The sequence below is a fragment of the Lactuca virosa genome, chromosome 4 (genome assembly GCF_052849685.1).
Source record: "Lactuca virosa cultivar CGN04683 chromosome 4, Lactuca_virosa_CGN04683_v6, whole genome shotgun sequence".
In the NCBI taxonomy this organism is placed as follows: Eukaryota; Viridiplantae; Streptophyta; class Magnoliopsida; order Asterales; family Asteraceae; genus Lactuca; species Lactuca virosa.
The window spans coordinates 59,240,401-59,262,486 of NC_136429.1; the positions used below are offsets into that span (position 1 = coordinate 59,240,401).

A 22,086-nucleotide genomic window follows, 5' to 3' on the forward strand; every position below is an offset into this window, starting at 1 on the left:
CTCACATGAAACACACTCAGTAAGTACCAACACATTTGATAGTGAGTCAAATGTAAAGACATCATAGTCAATGAGTCATATCGAAAGATAATCTTGTCGATCCATTCCATAAGCCAATGTCGTTGACAAAGTCTGACAGTCGGACAAAGTCAAGAGGCATTAGATTTGCAAATGAATTGGCTTAAACACTCTTAGTTTGGTTTGTTTTAAAACCCGAGAAATTTAAGCGGTATAAGTTTTAATTTGATTTGGCGATTATTAAGTGGTGATCTTAATATATGATGGAGTTCGGTCATTTCAATCAGCTTATCACTGCGTTCTCACTTTTGCATGTTTGGAACCCACTTCCCGAGTATTAATTTACTCAAACGTTCACAGTCGGTCATACTCTTGGAAGTAAGTAGTGATTCAAGACTGTCATGAGTATTAGTGGATTGTCCATATTAATTGGACATAGCAAAGAGATTGCGCTAACACTCATGAGTGCTTAATAGAGATTTAAGTATTGGACCAACCCACGCTTAGAGATTACTTCATGGATTCAGTCACGAGTAATTCTAAGACGATAATATCTTCTATTCTTCAAACCTAGATACATGTGGGGTTTTGCTTTATGATTCTATTATGCATTGGACTACTCCAACGCTAACCATAACTGGTAGTTATAAAGGGTATATTCATGTGTGACATGATGAAATAGACAGAAACTATGTATTTGAAGTTTATTCGTTCCTTCTGCCTTAATAGGAGAAGCGATATCTAAGGGCCCCTCGATGATTTGGTGCTGACATCTAAAGTGCTTGGCCGAGCCCTAACTGGAATTGATGTGTTCAATTTAGTAGTCAGATGCAGTCGTCACAAATCTATATCGGGAAACATAATCTTGAATTCTTGAGATTGACCATTATCCATGTCTTGAATTCATACAGATATCATAGAACGAAGGGATAGTTGATCACTTATCTAAGGGCTGAATCTTGATTAGATCAAGAGTTCCGTAGTTGCATTGGATGGCTAACTCTCTGTTGATTGTTGAGAAATATTGGACCTCGTATAGTTGATGACTTGTCCAAGTGGGAGACTGTTGGAATAGTGTCCAAGGTCATTAACTATTGGTCATATTTCAAATAATAGCAGGGTCCTTTTGGGTTGCCCTCAAGACCCAAATTGAGTAGAATAAATAAAGGAGAAATTGGCATATTAATTATTATAGTTAATAATTAATTAGAAAGTAATTGGAAATATATTTTGGAAATATATTATGGGAATTAATTAACAGTTTAATTAATTAAAGGGTTGAATGTTCATTAATTGATAGTTGGTTAATCAGGAATGTTCCAGAACCCTTATGGGATTAGGGTTGGATGAAAATCACTCCATCCCACATGGGAAAGGAGTGACACTTCGTGGTTAGGCCTCCATCCCACATGGGAAGGAGTACTAAACCTAGGGAGGCATCCAAGTCTATAAATAGGGCCTTAGGGATTTCATTCCTCCTTGCACCTTGGCTTGAAGTTTCGCCAACCCTTCTTCCTCCCCCTCTTAGGGACGATTTCTAACCCTCTTTGGGTTTGAGAAATTGACCCTTCTCCTAGTTATTTTTATTCCACTCTTTGGTTTCATTGGGTGTGATACCATTAGAGGGATTTCTGGTTTGGATCCTTTCATCCAAGCAACTTCATGGAGGATAAAGATCTCAAGCATGGAGATCAAGGGCTACATAAGAGGTATGTTTTCTTACTTATGTTTTACTTTCTAGGGTTGATGTAATTAGCATGAAGCCATAGATCCATAGGATGCATGTACACTTAGGTATATCGTTGTTTTGATTTTTCCGCTGCCTAGTTTTAGAGTGTATTTGATGCATAGAAAACCCAATACCCGGATGGATAGAAAAACGAGACTTATGAGCCTCCTCCAACATAATTTTCCTGACCCCAACAAACATAGGAACCCATACCCGACCACAATGGGTCAACAATCCACGACTATCCGGAACAAATCTGGTGATCTCATCCCTGATCCTCTCAATCATCTAGTTCTCATTCCAAAAATCCTCGGCCTGAGCCTCCCTAATCAATCCCAAAAGCGGGGAATCCACTGATATCCACATACATGATACCCCACGTGAAGTCTCGGCTGACTTGCAGCTCAAAGTATCCGCCACCACATTCGATTTACCTGGATGGTAAAGGATCTCACAGTCATAATCCTTGAATACGTCCAGCCACATGTGTTGCCTCATGTTCAGGTTCGACGGATACATAATGTGCCTCAAACTCTTGTGATCCGTGTAGATAGTATATCGGACCCTATACAGATAATGCCACCAAATATTGAGGGCAAAAACCACTGCCCCCAACTCCAGATCATGTGTGGGATATCTTGTCTCATGCATCTTTAGCTGTCGTGAAGCATAAGCTATCACCCGTCCTCTCTGTATGAGAACCGCCCCCAAACCAGTGATGGAAGCATCATAAAAAACCACGAAATCCTCAATTCCCTCTGGGAGCGTCAAAACCGGGGTCTCACATAATCTCTGTCGAAGGGTCTCGAATGTTGACTGCTACTCAAGGCCCCACCAGAAATCCACCCCTTCCTCGTCAGACGAGTGAGGAGTACTGCAATCTTGGAGAAATACTAAATGAATCTCTGGTAGTACCCTGCCAACCCCATTAAACTCCTGATATCCGAGGGGGATTTCAAAACCTCCCACTGCATCACCGCCTCGATCTTGTCCGGATCGACCAATATCCCGTCTTGGTAACGATATATCCAAGGAACTGAACCTCTCGTGACCAAAACTCACACTTCGAGAACTTATCATAAAGTCGTTCTCGCCTCAAAACTCCCAAAAGCTTGCGAAGATGCTCCTCATGCTGCTCTCTGGTCTTAGAATACACCAAGATATCATCAATAAACACAATAACTTAATGATCGAGCATCAACCTGCATACCCGATTCATCAAATCCATAAATACCGCATGCGCATTGGTGAGCCCGAATGGCATCACCACACACTCATAATGCCCATAACGAGTCTGAAATGCGGTCTTCTCCATGCCCTCCTCTCTCACCCTGACCTGATGGTACCCGGACCTTAGATCTATCTTGGAGAACCAGGACGCACCCTGCAACTGATCAAAGGGATCATCAAACCGCGAAAGGGGATAAGGGTTATTCACCGTTAACTTGTTCAACTCCCGATAATCAATACACATCCGGTGTGAACCATCCTTCTTCTTGACGAATGAAATTGACGCTCCCCATGGAGAACTGCTCGTCCTGATGAACTGCTTGCCTAGCAGCTCCTGTAGCTGAGATGACAACTTCTGCATCTCAAGCGGGGCCAAGCAGTACGGTGCCTTGGCAATTGTAACGCTTGGTTCCGGTTCAGGTTTATTCTTCAAATTGAATGTATTTTATTTTGGGACTCGGCGAGGTGGAAGCTTCAACTCGCCGTGTCGAGAGGGCTTTGGCTGCGGAAATTAATGAACCAACTCGGCGAGTCGAGGTGCTTCAACTAGGCAAGTTGGTGGTTGGGAAGGAAACCTTAATTTTTAGGGTGTTACACCCTATTTAAAGGCCTTACGTCCCTTGGTTGGCCTCCTTACCGGCCTCCTCTGTCCAGAAACCCTAATAGCGTGTATCATCTTCTTTTGTGAGTGTGTGAGCTTGTGGAGGGTCTTGAGTGTTGATCTTTGTGCTCTTTTGAAGAAGCTTTGAAGTTGGAGGTGTAAAGCTTGGAGGGAAGACTTAGATCCAAAATATCCCCCCTTGTTGCAGTCTCTTTGAGGTATCAAGTTTATACCTTGCTTTTCTATCGTTTAGATCTCTTTGTTTTGGGGTTTTATCTTGATTTTGGGCTCATAGTTGGGTTGTCCAAGAAGTTGAGTGTTCCAGGGGTTGTTATGTTAGATCTGACCATTTTATGGCCTCTTTTGGCTTAAAGTTGTATGCTTCACTAGGTTCTAGGTCCCATTCATGCAATAAGTCCTTTATTAAGCCCATATTGAGCCCTAGGGTTTCTTTTTAGCATGCATGGATGTAAAGTTGGAAACTTTACGTGATTTTCCAGCCTTTGGATGCCAGATCTGTATTTTGGGACTATGTCTTGGGAGTTTAAGGGCTTAATGGGTCAAGCCTCACTCTAACAAGTCTAGGGTTCGGGTTTTACTCATTTTGATGGTTTCTGAGGGTAGAGTTGGAAACTTTACCCTTCTAGACATCATTTTGGAAGAGATCTGAGATTTAGAGTTCCTAGATTCGAGGGAAACAGCTTAATGCATTAAGTTGTTGGATTTCTGGCTAACTCGGCGAGTTCATTGGTGAACTCGGCGAGTTGATGAGAGTTTTTCCGATATGTGCAGTTAATGAAAAAACACGATGAGTTGAAGGACAACTCGGCGTGTTGGGTCAACACGGGCATTTTATGTTGTATCTAAGGAATTGTTTCTGTTTAGGGGTTGAGTAGAGCTGATATTCGGAGCCGGGACCTAGTCAGCTATCGTTCAATATTCAAGGTGAATCTTCTCACTACACTCATGGGTCGAAGGCACCAAGGCCGGCCCATTAATGGTTATGAGATGATTTGTATTGGAGTATGTAATTGTTTGCTATTTGATCTATATGTGGACTTATGTGTAGACCATGGGATGAGCCCGTGGCTCGGAGATATAAGACCATGGGGGTAGCCCATGGCATTCCAATGAAGACGGTGGAGGGAGTCAATGTCAAACTTATATGTATGTGTGCATGGTATTATGTGATTTTATGTTGCATGTTTTGGGAAACTCACTAAGCGTGCGCTTACAGTTTTGTTGCACGTTTCAGGTACTTATGGTTCTAAGGGCAACGACCCAACTTGATGGTGCAGCGTGCACTCTCCAACATTTTTCTCCACTAGTTGTTATGGACACTCAGATCTTTCCGAATAATATGTTGATGTATTGGATTTTTGGAAACAATTTATGATTGGAATTTCTAATTATTAACCATGGATTGTTAATATTTAAATGAAAAATTTTACTTGAAATTTTGGGCCATTACGAGTTGGTATCAGAGTCTTGGTTTGAGGGATTCGGGCACATTCTTGGGTGTGTCAGAACTCAAACTGAGGAAATGGTAAAATTTGTTTTTCAAAAAGAAACCAAAAGGTTAAAATTTTCCTAAAAAAGATTTTGTAAGAAAAGGGGAGAGTTCAAAGCACGTAATCGGCCGAGCTCAAGTAAGTGTTCCCAATGTTTTAACTATATATATATATATATATATATATATATATATACACACACACACATATATATATATATATATATATATATATATATATATATATATATATATATATATATATATGGAAATTGATGTTGAATGGATTATTTCCTAAGTGTATGCTTTCAAAGTTATACATGCTTAGGATTGCATAGCCCTAGAATGAGGGAATCCGCCTTATTCATGTTCCTTGTCTGGTTGTGGTTTAGGGTAGAAGCTTTATTTGACAGTCTATGTGATTCTCTTTGTGTATAACTTGCATGCATAGGGAAACCTGCTATGATCGATTTGAGTTTCTGGTTTGATGAGGATTGAGAAATCCTAGAATAGTCTAGGATCTGAGTTAGTGTTGTGCTTATGGATTATGATTTATGATTGGGTGAGTTAGGGATATCAGGTATGTCCTTGGGGAAGGTACAGGTAAGTGTGGAAGGTAGTATTGGCCCGTACTACTGAAAGCACATGACCTGTAACCGAATCAATGACATACCTGATAGCTCTTAGGAGTCCGGTGAAGAGGGATCCGTTTTGAATTCCTTATCATTGTTATTTGCGATATTTTCAGTTGAGGATGGTGATGATCACACGAGGTTCGGGTTCAGGATCAGGATCAGGTTCAGGCTTTTGTGTAGAGCCCATTGATGAGAGGCTGCGCAATCTTATCGTAGCCGAGGTTACTCGTGGCATACTTGACGCTACCCCGGTGATCTTTGGTACCTTCAAGGAGGAATCATGGAGATCACGGAGGAGCGGCTCAGGTCTTTCCGAGCTGAGATTACTACAAGCCGGATTTGGGACCGAGCTCCCTCGTTCATGGAGTTCAAGGTGTGTGGAGCACCTGAGTTCTTTGGGGTCAGGGTCTCATCACTAGTCGACGTTGGGTGGCAGACATGGAGAATTCCTAGAGCACGATCTTTTTCCCCGATACGGAAAAGGTGGGGTTCGCATCCTGTATGTTGAGGAATCAAGCACGAGACTGGTGGGAGGAGTTTACCCGTGAGGTGGGATCAGCAGGTGTGGCTGAGATGTATTGGGAAGAGTTTGTGAGGAGGTTTGATCAGGAGTTTGCATCGTCCATTGAGGTGCAACGTTTGGTGAGAGAGTTCCAGTATTTACAACAGACTACCGAGACGGTGGCGGAGATCACCGCCAAGTTTCAAGAGAGGGCATTATTGGTCCCGCAGTACGCTGCGGATGAGAAGATGAAGAAGACGAGGTATCATTTCATGCTGAGGGATGATATTCGGGAGTTTGTGAGCTTTTCAGGGTGCAAGACCCTGAATGACATGGTGGAGAAGGCCCGGGAACGGGAAATTGAGTTGGAGCTCTGGACCAAGTGGAAGCCGAAGCAGGTTCATGCAGCAGTGGGTTAGCCAAGAAGCCTAAGACCTCTGATCCTCTCAACAGGGGCCAGCAGGGCCGTGGCCGATGTGCCAAGTGCGGTAAGTCGCATAGTGGAGCTTATCGAGATGCAGGCTCGGCATGTTATGCATGTGGCCAGTCGGGTCACATGAGTTGGGATTGCCCCAAGAAGGGCTTGATTTGTTTCCAATGCAACCAGAATGGTCATAAAAAGGCCGGCTGTCCGAGGTTGGATAGAGGAGGAGGAGCGGTGGCGGTGCCTGCACCCGCCACGATGAGGATTACTCATGGCCGCCCGATCAGGGCGGAAGCTCCTGCGGTGAAGAGCCGCACATTTCATTTGACTACCGAGGAGGCATAAGCAGTGCCAGACGTCGTGACTGGTATGTGACCTATTTCTGTCTTGTTTATCTTAATGTTATGCTTATATTGTTATGATGTCATATAGGGACCTTTTTGGTCAATGGTTTGTTGGCTCAGATTCTTTTTGATTCGAGGGCTACCCGATCATTTGTATCTCTTACGCTCAGCAAGAAGTTTCGAGATGCTCCGGGGACTTTGGATTCCCCACTCGAGGTGGAGATTGAGGATGACCGCACCGTGAGTGCTGCGAGGGTATTTTGAAGGATTGTCCTGAATATGTTTGGGGAGAGGTTTCTTATCGACCTGGTTCCGATTCCTTTGAGAGGATTGAAGGTGATTATTGGGATGGATTGGTTGGGGCCAATGGAGCCATGATAGATTGTGAGCATCAGTTAGTGAGGGTTCGAACCCCAAGTGGAGGAGAAATGGTTATCTACGGGGAGAGAGCCTCACATGGTACAACTCTCTATTCGGCTGCGAGGGCTAGGAGATTTCTTTAGCAGGGTTGTTCTGGATTCTTGGCTTATGTATCGAATACGTGGGTGAAGGTCACGTCATAGATGAGCAGTGTACCTACTGTGCGGGATTTTCCGGATGTATTTCCAGAGGAGTTGCCTGGGGTGCCACCCGAGAGGCAAGTGGAGTTCCATATTGATTTGGTGCCTGGTGCGGCTTCGATAGCCAAGTTGCCATACCGTCTAGCTCCGCCGGAGATGCAGGAGTTGTCTATACAGCTGCAGGAGCTGCTAGACCAGGGATTCATTCGTCCGAGCAGTTACCCATTGGAAGCACCGATTCTGTTTGTGAAAAAAAAGGATGGGTCACACAGGATGTGTATTGATTATCGGGAGCTGAATAAGCTAACGGTGAAGAACCGTTATCCGCTTCTGAGGATTGATGATTTATTTGATCAGCTTCAGGGTGCATCTTGGTTCTCCGAGATTGATCTTCAGTCGGGGTATCATCAGATGAGGATTAGGGATGAGGATATACCGAAGACGGCCTTCAGGACTCGTTATGGTCATTACGAGTTTGTGGTGATGCCATTTGGGCTCACCAATGCTCCAGCAGCGTTCATGGATCTCATGAACCAGGTTTGCAAACCGATGTTGGATCGGTCTGTGATTGTTTTCATTGATGATATCCTTGTCTATTTTAAGACCAAGGAACAACACGAGCATCATTTTAGGGAGGTATTGGAGACCTTGAGGAGAGAGAGGCTTTATGTAAAATTCTCGAAGTGTGATTTTTGGTTGCGTGAGGTACAGTTTTTGGGGCACATCATCAATCAAGAGGTATTTTGATTGATCCAGCCAAGATTGAGGCGGTAATGCGTTGGGAGGTTCCAAAGAATGCATCCAAGATCCGGAGTTTCTTGGGTCTAGCAGGGTACTATCAGAGATTTATTTAGGATTTCTCCAAGATCGTCGTACCTTTGACCCATTTGAACAAGAAAAGTGTGATCTTTCAGTGGGGTCCAGATCAGCAATTGGCTTTCGAAACCTTGAGAAAGAGATTATGCGAGGCCCCGATTCTAGCACTACCCGAGGGATTGGATGATTTTGTAGTGTATTGTGATGCTTCTATTTTAGGATTAGGAGTTGTTCTGATGCAGAGGGGGCATATGATTGCTTATGCCTCGAGGCAGCTGAAGCCCCATGAGGCGAATTACCCCACTCATGACTTGGAATTGGGGGCGGTGGTGTTCGCCCTCAAGATTTGGAGGCATTATTTATATGGGGTCTGATGCACCATATTTACTGATCACAAGATTTTGAAGTATTTGATGGATCAGTAGAATTTGAATATGCAACAGAGGAGATGGCTGGATGTAGTAAAAGATTATGATTGCGAGATTTTGTATCATCCCGGGAAGGCCAATGTGGTGGCCAATGCCTTGAGTCGTAAGATAGTGAGTGCTCCGATTCGAGATGTCTGCTTGAGGGTGACGGTGATTTCACCTTAATTAGATATAATCAAGGAGGCACAGGTGGATGGTTTGAAGAAGGAGAACTGGAAGATTGAATGGATTGAGGGTCAAATTCCATTGTTTGTTCGAGATAGTCGGGGTTTATTGACTCAGTGCGGTAGGGTTTGGGTTCCAACATTTGGGGAGGTGAGACAGAAGATATTGGAGGAGGCGCACAAGTCCAAGTTTTCTATCCATCTAGGGGCACAAAGATTTACCGAGACCTGAGATACAGTTATTGGTGGCCCTGCATGAAGAGAGAGGTTGCATGGTACGTTGAGCAGTGTCTGACTTACAGGAAGGTCAAAGCTGAACATCAGAGGCCTCACGGCAAGGTGCAGACACTACCTATTCCCATGTGGAAATGAGAAGAGATCACCATGGATTTTATCATGAAGTTACCTAAGACGGCGCGGGGTGTGGATTCCATTTGGGTTATCGTGGACAGGTTGACCAATAGTTTGATTTCCAAGAGTATCTCCGCCGAGAAATTAGCAGACATTTATGTGCGGGAGGTGGTAGTCAGGCACGGGGTGCCAGTATCTATGGTCTCGGACCGCGATGTACGTTTCACCTCCAGATTCTGGAGGACGTTTCATGAGGAGTTGGGTACTCAGTTGCATTTCAGCATCGCTTACCACCCCCAAACTGATGGTCAGAGCGAGCGGACGATCCAGACGCTAGAGGATATGCTTCGAGCATGTGTATTGGAGTTCGGAGGGAGTTGGGATACTTCCTTCCTTTAGCAGAGTTCTTATATAACAATAGTAATCATGATAGTATTGACCGACCCCCGTTTGAGATGTTGTACGATTGGAGGTGTAGGACTCTAATTTGTTGGCGCGAGGTTGGACATCGAGTTATGGGAAGCACCAAGGTGGTGCTTAAGACCACCAAGTTGATTCAGTAGGTGCGTGACAGACTGCGAGTCGCACGAAGCCTTCAGAAAAGTTATGTTGACTGGCGTCGTTCAGATCTCGAGTTTCAGGTGGGAGATTTTGTTCTGCTGAAGGTGTCACCTTGGAAGGGGTCATCCGGTTTCGGAAGAGGGGAAAGCTGGGGCTCCGATTTATTAGACCGTTCAGGATTTCTGCTCGAGTCGGTAGGGTCGCTTATCAATTGGATCTTCCGGATGAGTTGAGTCAGATCCATAACACCTTCCATGTGTCTCAGCTCCGGAAGTGTGTATCAGATGAATCTGCGGTTATTTCACTGGATGACATTCAAGTGGATGACAGCCTGAATTATGTTGAGAAGCCCATTGCAGTTCTGGATAGAAAGATTAAGGCTCTTCGTAACAAATAGGTGAAGTTGGTGAAGGTGCAATGGCTGCACCAGAGAGGCTCCGAATGGACCTGGGAGCCGGAGGACGAGATGAGAAAGCATTATCCTGATCTTTTTGCATCAGCAGACTTCGAGGACGAAGTCTAGTTCAAATGGGGGAGATTTTTAACGCTTGGTTCAGGTTCGGGTTTATTCTTCAAATTGTTTGTATTTTATTTTGGGACTCGGCGAGTTGGAAGCTTCAACTCGGCGTGTCGAGAGGGATTTGGCCGCGAAAATTAATGAACCAACTCGGCGATTCGAGGTGCTTCAACTCGGCGAGTTGGCGGTTGGGAAGGAAACCCTAAGTTTTAGGGTGTTGCACCCTATTTAAAGGCCTTAAGTCCCTTGGATGGCCTCCTTACCAGCCTCGTCTGTCCAGAAACCCTAATAGCATGTATCATATTCTTTTGTGAGTGTGTGAGCTTGTGGAGGGTCTTGAGTGTTCATCTTTGTGCTTTTTTGAAGAAGCTTTGAAGTTGGAGGTGTAAAGCTTGGAGGGATGACTTAGATCTAGAATCTCCCCACTTGTTGCAGTCTCTTGGAGGTATCAAGTTTATACCTTGCTTTGCTATCATTTAGATCACTTTGTTTTGCGGTTTTATCTTGATTTTGGGCTCATAGTTGCGTTGTCCAAGAAGTTGAGTGTTCCAGGGGTTTTTATGTTAGATCTGACCATTTTATGGCCTCTTTTGGCTTAAAGTTGCAAGCTTCACTAGGTTCTAGGTCCCATTCATGCAATAAGTCCTTTATTAAGCCCATATTGAGCCCTATGGTTTCTTTTTAGCATGCATGGATGTAAAGGTGGAAACTTTACGTGATTTTCCAGCCTTTGGATGCCAGATCTGTATTTTGGGACTATGTCTTGGGAGTTTAAGGGCTTAATGGGTCAAGCCTCACTCTAATGAGTCTAGGGTTCAGGTTTGACTCATTTTGATGGTTCCTAAGGGTAAAGTTGGAAACTTTACCCTTCTAGACATCATTTTGGACGAGATCTGAGATTTAGAGTTCCTAGATTCGAGGGAAATAGCTTAATGCATTAAGTTGTTGGATTTCTGGATAACTCGGCGAGTTGATGAGAGTTTTCCCGATCTGTGCAGTTAATGGGGAAACACGACGAGTTGAAGGACAACTCGGCGTGTTAGGTCAACATGGGCCGTTGACTTTGACCTTTGACTTTAGTCTTTCGCCAATTCTGACTTATAAGGGGTTTTGGGGCATTTTAAGTTGTATCTAAGGAATTGTTTCTGTTTAGGGGTTGAGTAGAGCTGATATTCTGAGCCGGGACCTAGTCAGCTATCGTTCAGTATTCAAGGTGAGTCTTCTCACTACACTCATGGGTCGAAGGCACCAAGGCCGACCCATTAATGGTTATGAGATGATTTGTATTGGAGTATGTAATTGTTTGTTATTTTATCTATATGTGGATTTATGTGTAGACCATGGGGAGGAGCCCATGGCGTTTGACAAGACCATGGGAGGAGCCCATGGCTCAGAGATATAAGACCATGGGGGTAGCCCATGGCATTCCAATGAAGACCATGGAGGGAGTCCATGGCAAACTTATATGTATGTGTGCATGGTATTATGTGATTTTATGTTGTGTATTTTGGGAAACTCACTAAGTGTGTGCTTACAGTTTTGTTGCATGTTTAAGGTACTTCTAGTTCTAAGGGAAAGGGCCCGACTTGATGACGCAGCGTGCACTCTCCAACATTTTTACCCACTAGTTGTTATGGACACTCAGATCTTTCCGAATAATATGTTGATGTATTGGATTTTTGGAAACAATTTATGATTGGAATTTCTAATTATTAACCATGGATTGTTAATATTTAAATGAAAAATTTTACTTGAAATTTTGGGCTATTACAGCAATAGGGGCCGCACCTTGCACAAGGTCGATCCTGAACTCGACCTGCCTCTCGGGAGGCACCCCGGGCAACTCTTCTGGAAATACATCGGAAAATTCCCTGACAACCGAGACCTCTGCAACTGAAACCTGATTCCCAACACGCATATCCACCACATAAGCCAAATAACCTGCATACCCGTGTTGAATATACTGTCGAGCTCTGGTTGCAGAACAAAACCCCGAACCCATCCTGGTGCCCTCTCCATAGATAACCAGTTCTCCCCCACTTGGGATTCGAACTACCACCCCTGGCCCTCACAATCAATCATAGCACTGAAACGGCTCAACCAATCCATCCCACAATCACGCAAACATCCCCCATGGGAATAGGTATCAAATCGATCGGATAAGGTACCCTGAAGATCTCCAAAACACAAGCCTGATATACTGACGATGCAGAAACCCCGTGTTCGTTGGTGATAGAGACTCGCAATGGACACTCTAACTCCCCAATGGGCATATCTAACTCTCTACTGAACGATCGAGACACAAAAGACTGACTCGCACCTAAGTCAAACAACACTAGAGCAGGCAAGGAGTTTACTAGGAACGTACCTAACAGAGGTACAAATATAAGCATAACACAAAACATAATCAACATAAGAAGGGATAGAAACATACCAGTCACAACATCTGGAGCTACTCTGGCCTCCTCTGTAGTAAGCTGGAAAGTGCTACCTCGAGCCCTGACTCCCGTCAATGATCCTCAGAGTAGCCGGCGCTGGAACCTGCATTGGCCTAGCAGCAAGAGATGGTCAGTTGGCCTTCACATGGACAACCTGGTCGTAATGATAACAAATCCTGGAACTGAGTGCATGGCCTCCTGGCGGCAATCCCTTTCCATATGGCCTTGCCGGCCACAATTGTGGTACCCTGAAGACAATCAACAAGCACCCTCATGCGCCTTCCCGCACTTCCCATAAGTGCGGCCCTTCCGGCCCCCAGATCTGACATCAGCGACTTTGAACCGCTTCGGCGATGGCTGCGACTGCACCGGGGCCAGCCTCTGCTCTCTCGTCTGTAAATCAATCTCAATCTCACGCCGCCTGGCGGCCTCCTGCATATCCAACAAAGTACTATAGCGTTGGGTGAAAACAAACTGTCTGATCTCCGTCTTGAGCATGCGCAAGTAACGGGTCATCTGAGCCTGCTTAGATGCAGCAAACTCAGGACAGAACATAGCTCTCTCCGTGAACATCTTGGTGATCTCTGTCACCGTCTCAGAACTCTACCTCAAATTTAGGTACTTCTGGGCCAACCTCTCACACTCCACCTGCGGCACATATCGGGAGCGAAACATCTCAGAGAACTACTCCCAAGATACAACAACACTCTGCTCAGCAGAATAAGAACTAGTATAAAGCATCCACCAATCCTTCGCTTCGTACCTTAGAAGGTTCAGAGCTCACCTGACCTTCTAGTCAGCTGGGCAAGAACAACTGAAGAAACACCCCTCCACATAAGACAGCCACCTCATGGCAATGATCGGGTCCTGCACCCCATTGAAAGTCGGGGGCTTAATATTGTCGAAGTCCCGATACTGAAAAACCCGACCCTATCCAACCCCTGCAACAACAACGGTTATGGTGGCTGCAACAGCAGCAGTATCAGACAAAGCAGCATAGCGCTCATCGAAGTACTCAACCATGGTTGTTTTGATAGACCCAAACATCTCTGGCATCTGAGCTCGGAAATGAGCTACAACCTCTTCCTGCAGGATCTCCCTGATCCAGTCATCCAACGCGGTCGACTCACCCTGACGGCTAGCTCCTGATCCCGAACTGGATCTTGCCTCAACTCGACGCGTAGTCACCATACTAAAAATAATCTAGGAGGTTATCAGATAACACACATATCATAACGGGGAACCAACTTCCAACATAGCCCTAGGGGTTGTGTCTTCCTTACTGTGCATACGGGTCTTGTGCTTTCAGTAGTACGGGCCCATACTACCTTCCACACCTATCCGTATTTGTCTCAGAGGATCAACACAACACCTTAACAATACTCACCCGCATGCTCATACGCTCAATCCTCACACCCTAGAGGAAGGCTATATATCTCAAAACTAGCCGGCTGACCCCACACCACTCATCCATGAAACTTCCACCAACCCTGAAACACTCGTGTATACTAGCCATACATAACACTGGACCCTATAGACAGTCGAATATCTGATCCTACCCTAAGCCCTTCATCAAACAAGAACAGGAAATAAGGTCAGACCAAACACTCTCAGGCTATAAAATCTAAGTTATGCATGACCATGATGCATACACTAAGCAACTACAGTAATGATGTCAATTCCATTGGAGAAGAACCCTAGGCTATCAGGCATCATATAATCAGGCAATTCTATCATGCAAAAATACTGAAGATCCCTAACCTGTCGCTATCATGTTGTTCTAACATATCATAATATCAAATAACAGTATGGTATTTTGGGGTCTACTTACTGGCTCCGACAGATTGTACACATCGCATCCTCCTTGATTATTTTGAAAACCATTTGAAACTCATTTTAAAAATCTTTTTCCTTAGTTTGAGACTGGATTCACACGAGTGTTTCTCCAATTCACTCAAACCAAGGCTCTGATACCAACTTGTAACACTCATAAAAATTCATGAAAAATTTAAACTTTTAAACAAACTCAAAAACCATCATTGTTTACAAATAGTTTTCAAAATGAGTTCCATATCAGAGAAATCCCAAAATCATGAAACAAAACATGAGGAGGTGCACGATCACGCCTCCGCCTTCTCACGATCCTCTCAGGTACCCGAAACATAACCGAAAAATGTAAGCCCAAAGCTTAGTGAGTTCCTCAAAAATACTAATACATAGCAAACAACACAAATATAACAACATGCAATGGGTCCACAACTAACAGACTAGATTACCCCTGAGCCCACAGCATAAGTCTGGCTTGCTCCTGGGCCCACAGCTTATGTCTGGCTTGCTCCCTGGCCTGATCAGTCCTCATACTGACTACCACTAAACCCTCAATACGAGTCTGGCATGCCCTTCCCGGCCCTCAGCTCATATCTGGAATGCTCATGACCCCTCAGTATGAGTCTGGCATGCCCTCCCTGGCCCTCAGCTCATATCTGGTATGCTCCAGGGTTTGTTGGCTACAACACGGAGCAATACAACGTCAACCCAACCTACACCATATGTCAACATATAACAAATAATATCATATATAGATAAACAGATAGTATCACATGTAGACCTACAAATCTACCAATCTAGCATATCAAAACTAGCATGCATATCTATTCCATACTTAGCATATCCACAATATCAGGTTATCAAACCAATGGGCCGGCCTTGGTGCCTTCAAACTGAAAGTATAGTGAGGAAAACTCACCTCACAAACATCACAAAACTGATAAGTCCCAACTCCGAATCTCAGCTCCCAACTCAAATGCCTACAAACACCAAGTGACCAATTCCATCAAAACCCAATAATACCCAAAATACCCTTAAACGTCAAACTTGGTCAAACATGGTCAAACTTGATCAACTCAAAGTCAACTGGTCAAAATCTATAAACCCACTGAGTCAACCCAGCCGAGTCAACCCAACCGAGTTAACTTGAAAATGGTTGAACCATGCGAGTACGCGGGGCGTACTCCGGAGGTACGCTCAGCGTACAGGCGGCTTCGCATTGACTGCATTTCGGGGACGCTGACCGAGTACGCAGGACGTACTCCCTTTTACGCGGGGCATACCCTCGCAGAGCCCAAAACTTCAATAAATGCTTAATGGATTAAGCACTTAAGCCCAAACTTCAGATCCATGGTCCAAATGCACCCCAGAGTCATAAAGACTCCAACTTTATGACTTTAGACATCCAAATAGTCCTTAATACATGGTCTTAATCCATTAATACCCTCTACAAGAAGCATGGAGCCAAACTAGCTAAAGGGACCCCATTTTTATGGCTTAGAACCCTTCCTAGGGCCTGAAAGGACAGCCCAAAACTTCCAAAACCAAACATGCACAACAATGAGACTTTTTGGGACAAAATAACATCATAAAGCTAACAAGATGAGATCCAAGCAAACAAATCATAAAGGTAGCAAATTTTTACCTTCTGGAGCTTCCCAAGAAGGTGATGATCCAAGATCCACAAGCTTGATTCAACTCCTAAGCTCCTTTATGCAATTCCTTCTTCCTTAAGCACACAAAGAACACTCTTTAAGCTCAAAAAACTCTCTTAAGGGGTTAGGGTTTGACAAGAACGTCTCAAGGGCTTGGAGGCTGAAAGAATGAGGCTAAATGATCCATAAAGATGTTTAAATACTCCTCAAACCCTAAAAATTAGGGTTTCGCCCGGACATTAGTACGCCCAGCATACATATGTTTACGCCCAGCATACATATGTGTACGCACAGCCTACTAGGGCACGCCCTAGTACGCTTAGCGTACCCACATGTACACTTAGCGTACACCACCAGCCCAAAAATGACCATTTTGCCACTAGGGCTTTTTAGGGCTGTCTGCTTCCAATCCAAGGACCGAAATGACATAATTTAAAACCAAAGGAGGGATTTGAAAATACCTGAAACCTGGGATGTTATATAATCTATTCCTTCCTTTTGACTGTATCCTTTTGCTAGTAGCCTAGCTTTATACCTTTCTATTTCACCATTAGACATATATTTTATTTTGTAAATCCAACGACATCCTATAGCTTTTCTTCCTTTAGGAAGATTAGTGACTTCCCAAGTGTTAGTCCTATAAAGGACCTCCATTTCCTCATTCATTGATTTTATCTAATTTGAATCTAAAGCGCCCTCACTATAAGTGTTGGGTTCATTGGTTTTATTAAGATTAGAAACAAAACATATATTTTCATTATTAAGAGCAGAATAGTTAACAGAACGTTGAATTCCACATTTGTGCCTTCCCTCCATAACATAGTCACTAAATCTAACTGACATGTGTAAATCACAACCATACCTAGTGACCCTAGTAGACCGACCCTCAGAAGGAATAATATTAACTTGACCACTTTCCTCAGTCAAAGTAGAAGAACTTGGAAACATCTCACCAGAAGGAGGCACATGTGCCTCGCCAGTTTGGTTGTTGACACCAAAGGGACTAGTCTCATCCAGGTTGTGACCTGTACTAGCACCATCCAACTGATGGACATTTTTAAGTTGTCTAAACTAGTGTTATCAAGAAGAGAACTAGAATACAATGACTCGTTATAGGAAAAAGGATCACTAGAACACAAAGGGACATGGATTTACCAGTCAAAGATGAAGACTTTAGCTTGAAAGGAAACATAGATTCATAAAGTTTCACATCCATGGAAACAAAAATACGATTTGAATCAAGACTAAGAACTATATAGCCCTTTTTATCAGAAGAATAACCAAGAAATATACATTTATCAGCTCTCTTAGAAATTTATCAAAATTATTCAATTTGGTTGTAAAAACACAAACAACTAAATACTCTAAGTTTATCAAAAGTATGAGAAGTTTTATAAACAAGCTTATAAGGAGAAGCACCCTTTAAAATAGATGTAGGTGTTCTATTAATAAAAAACAGAAGTGAAAATAGCTTCTCCCCAGTATTTAAGAAGTAAACCAGACTAAAACATCAAAGACCTAGCGACATTTAAAATATTCTTGTATTTTCTCTCCACAACTCCATTTTGTTGTGGAGTATAAACACATGAAGTTTGATGTAAAATTCCTTTTGACTCAAATAATTGTCTCATTTTATGATTTAAAAATTCAGTTCCATTATCTGACCTAACAACTTTAATTTTAACTTCAAACTGATTAAAAAGAATGTTAAAGAAAGCAAGAACACAATCATAAACTTCATCCTTTGACTTCAACAAGTAGACCCAAGTAGCTTTAGTGAAATCATCCACAATGGTCAATAAATATCTAAATCCTTCTATGTTGGTCACTCTATAAGGTCCCCATACATCTAGATGAATTAACTCACCAAGTTTAGATGTGTCATGTTGAGTAATATGAAAGGACTCTCTGGTTTTCTTAGCTTTATGACATATATCACAAGGAGGATGGACTTCATTTCCAAATTTAAGTTTGTTTTTAAAAGAAACTAAAGCTTGAACAGAGGGGTGACCAATTCTATTATGCCATGTAAGTTTAGAAACACAACAAATAGAGGAAGAACTATTAATCTTAGAAAATTTACCTGAAGGAAAACTATTTATGTAATAGATACCTTCGGATTCTCTACCATTCCCCACCATCTCCTTTGATTGTAAACCCTGAATTTTACAGTTATGCTCATTAAAAATGACCTCATAGTTACATCTATGTAGACTTTATGAATAGATAACAAATTTACATTAAAATCCGGAACAACAAAGACATGAAACAATGTTAAGGAATCTAACAAGTTCATATTACCAATTTTTTCAATTTTAACAGAAGTACCATTAGGATAACTAACAAGAAGATCCAATTTAGACACATCCACAGTGTCACGAAGAAAGGATTTAGAAGCAATCATATGTTGATTGACTCCTGAGTAAACAATCCATTTTAGCAGTTAACAGAAGAACTAAAAGCTTGAAACAAGCAAGTACCTGACATATTAGCACTAGTAGTTACTTCCTCATTAGTTTGCTTATCATTGATAAGTTGTAAAAACTTAATGTACTGATCCTTAGTAAGCCGGTGAAACTCATAATCTCCAATAGACTCAGATAGATTGGAAGTATTAGAACTCCCAGAAGAAGTGGTAGCAGAATTAACATAAATTTTTTTGTTAAAGTTATTTTGATTGTTAGATTCACTCCTTGGTTTGAAGTCCTTAGTATAGCCTATTAACTTGTAACATTTTTCTATGGAATGACCTTTAATACCACAATTCTTGGATTGAACAACTTGATTCTTATTTTTATTAGAATTATTTGAGTTAAATCTATTATTGAACCTACTATTGAAGGCAGTAGACTGAGATTTAGATGAAGATTGAGAAGACTGAAGAGAAGACAAAGAACCATTTCTTTGAAGATACTCTTCCCTAGACAATATCAAAAAAGCAGTTTTGACATTAGGTAACGGTTCCATGAGTAAAATATGGCTCTTGACTTGATTATAAGAGTCATCAAGACCACTAAGAATCTGCATAAGTTTCATGAGATTACAATGATCTTTGAGTTTAATTAAAGCCTCAGAGGTACACTCAGTTAAACTAGTAAGACCATCAAATTCCTTCCATAAGGAATCAAGCTTATTGAAGTAATCTGACAACGAAATTCCATTTTGTTTAAGAGAATTAATCTGTTGGTGAATATTGAAAACAACAGATCCATCAGAATTATTATAAGTTTCAAAACAATTTTTCCAAATGTCCCCAACAACATCAGAATAAGCTTGACTCTGATAGATGGAATCAGAAATAGAAGACAGAAGCCAAGAACAGACAACAACATTAGCCCTATCCTATTTAGATTTTTTTAGCTTCATCAACGTTATTCTTTTTTAAAGTTCCATTAAAAAATCCAAGTTTATTTCTGTCCCTATGAGCTATAGACATAGAACTCCTCCACAACCTAAAGTTTTCATTACCAATTAATTTCATTGTAACAGTAGTTGTAACAACATTATCAGATGGATGAACATAGAGAGGATCATCAAAGTTATTTTGATCATCATTTCCACTTCCTCCATGAGTTTTATCAGGACCATCCATGAGAATAAGCAATAAAATCACAAAAAAAAAAAACAAAACAAACACCTGTATTGATCTTAAGTCCGGATGGTCACCACGTTTCTTGGGGCCCAGGACAACCAACACAGAGTCAAAGAAAACCAATCAACAATTACATATAGATGAAAGCAAAAAATAATTGGTGTACACAAGACAACTAGGATCTCCCAATGCAATATTAGTGAGAGATGAAAAAAAGAACAAGAAAACCTCACAGAGCTGACAAGCAGACACGACGAAGAGTCGACTCTCTTTGTTCGTTCCCTACTCTAGTTTATCGGTGATAAAATCCGACCCATTGCATTGTATTTCTTTATTTTCTTTATCATGGATCGTGTCAGGTACTTTCTATTTTGCATGAGATATTTTGCAAGGTTTTGGAGCTCGTTGCGGTTGTGGTTTGACTGGAGTTGGGCTTGGTGGGCTTCTCGATGCATTATTGGGCTTTACAGATCCATCAAAGGAGATTTGGGCTTAAAAAGTTGAAGATTTGGATTAAGTGGGCTTGTGAAGATTGATCATGGATTCTTATTTTGGGCTTGGACTATCCATAATTAAATCTTGAATATGATTGGTCAAATTTGAATCATGTGATGTGTGGAGGGGACCAAGGGAATCTTGGGTAGTGAGGTGTGTAGTGGAGAAAAATGAGCCAATAACATTCCATCAATATTTGCGAGGGTGGAGTCTCAATCACGCAACACTTGCGAGGGTACCCGCGCAACTGCACACTTTTGGGCATTTTGGTCATTTTGCTTACCATTTACCTTGGGGGTTGGATGTATCAGCACACACTTCGATTTCCCACCATCGGAGACCTGGAGAGGCGATTTTTGGAGCTTGATACTCATTTCTTCTCATCTTTCTAAGTAATTTGTAGTTTCTTGATGCAATTATACTTTTATGATTGTTATTTTGTTGCCATGAGTGGCTAATTTCTCTATTTTGGTTAACTTTGGCTAACACCCTTGGATATTTGTGGGTTTTGAAGGATTCATGCTTAATTGTCATTTATCTTATGTTTGTGATTCTACTTCATATTTATTATGCTTGTCTGATACTTTGATCATGAGCTTGGTACTTGAATGAGCAATTGTTGGTTTATTTCTTTGGTTTAGCATTGAATCATTGAATTTACTTAGAACAAGGGCTTATGATGGTAGAAATCATCTTTAGCTTATGAATCATGACTCCTTTATGGATGTGTAAGCATTGACATCCTCTAGGAATTGGGGATTCCTTCATTCTTAAGGCTAATCAACTTCTTGGGTTCAATTGCTTCAACTGAATCCTTGATTTTGATTAAGAAGGTGTGTTGTGGGCTTCCCCAACCTCCATACTACCTATGAGGAATCTTGGCATATCACGCTTCATGATTGCTATACCCAATTTGGGGTGAATGATAAGCTTCATATTGAATCCTAATGATAAACACACAAATTTTCATTGTCTTGAATTGCCTTGTTTAACCAATTCTCTCCAATATTTAAGCATCTCATCATCTTGCTTAATTGCAAGCGTTTTAGTTATTCAAGTCTTTTAGTTTTCAAGCAATCACAACACCCCCCCCCCTTTTAGTTTAGTTTTAGTTAGTTAGTTTATTTACACTAGTTCTATTGGATTGCATTGGTGATTGAATACAACCATTTCCCGAGGATCGATACCCCTTTTTACCATTATATTACGTTTTATTTGCAAACAAAGGGTGTAATTTGCTTGGTGGACTTGACTTCCCACCAAGTTTTGGCGCCGTTGCCGGGGATATTGGTTATTGTTATTTGATTGTTTATGCCTAGGTCTACAAGAACCGGTGAACTACTCTACAATTCGGAGATTGAAAAAGAAGTAAAAAGGTGGAAAAAGTTAGCCAAACAAGCAAAGCAAAAACAAATCGTTCAAGCTTCTTCCTCTTCTCCACTAATCAACATAGAAGATCAAGTTCATACTTCAATAGATACCGACACCGAGCCGAGTTCTCCAATTATTAGTCATTCCTTCGAAGACATTCTGTTTGAAAACTACATAGCCATGAATCACACTCCACCTCACAATCCCAAAATAAACCCAAACAATCAAGATTCCAATACCCCACCCCAACAACCAAGACAACAACAACACCAAGAACCTCTCATAGATATGCCACCTTGGAATCAACCCCCTCATCAA

The 22,086-nt window shown here is 42.1% G+C and overlaps 1 protein-coding gene across 1 annotated transcript; it reads right to left on the minus strand.

Annotated features, from left to right (window-relative positions):
* Window positions 1–17,812: 17,812 nt before the first annotated feature.
* LOC145104512 (uncharacterized) lies at window positions 17,813–19,902 on the minus strand. Its single transcript, XM_079041742.1, has 4 exons — window positions 19,798–19,902; window positions 18,791–19,652; window positions 18,550–18,728; window positions 17,813–18,469 (listed from the first exon to the last, which is right to left on the minus strand). The coding sequence occupies exons 1-4, from the start codon at window positions 19,900–19,902 to the stop codon at window positions 17,813–17,815; spliced, it is 1,803 nt and encodes a 600-aa protein (XP_078897868.1).
* Window positions 19,903–22,086: the final 2,184 nt, after the last annotated feature.

Coding starts and splice junctions, on each gene's coding strand:
- LOC145104512 (XM_079041742.1), bottom strand. CDS start 19,902: ATGGATGGTCCTGATAAAACTCATGGAGGAAGTGGAAATGATGATCAA. Junction 19,653..19,797: donor ATAATGTTGTTACAACTACT/GTTACAATGAAA, acceptor AAATCTAAATAG/GATAGGGCTAATGTTGTTGT. Junction 18,729..18,790: donor TACTAGTGCTAATATGTCAG/GTACTTGCTTGT, acceptor TTGTTTACTCAG/GAGTCAATCAACATATGATT.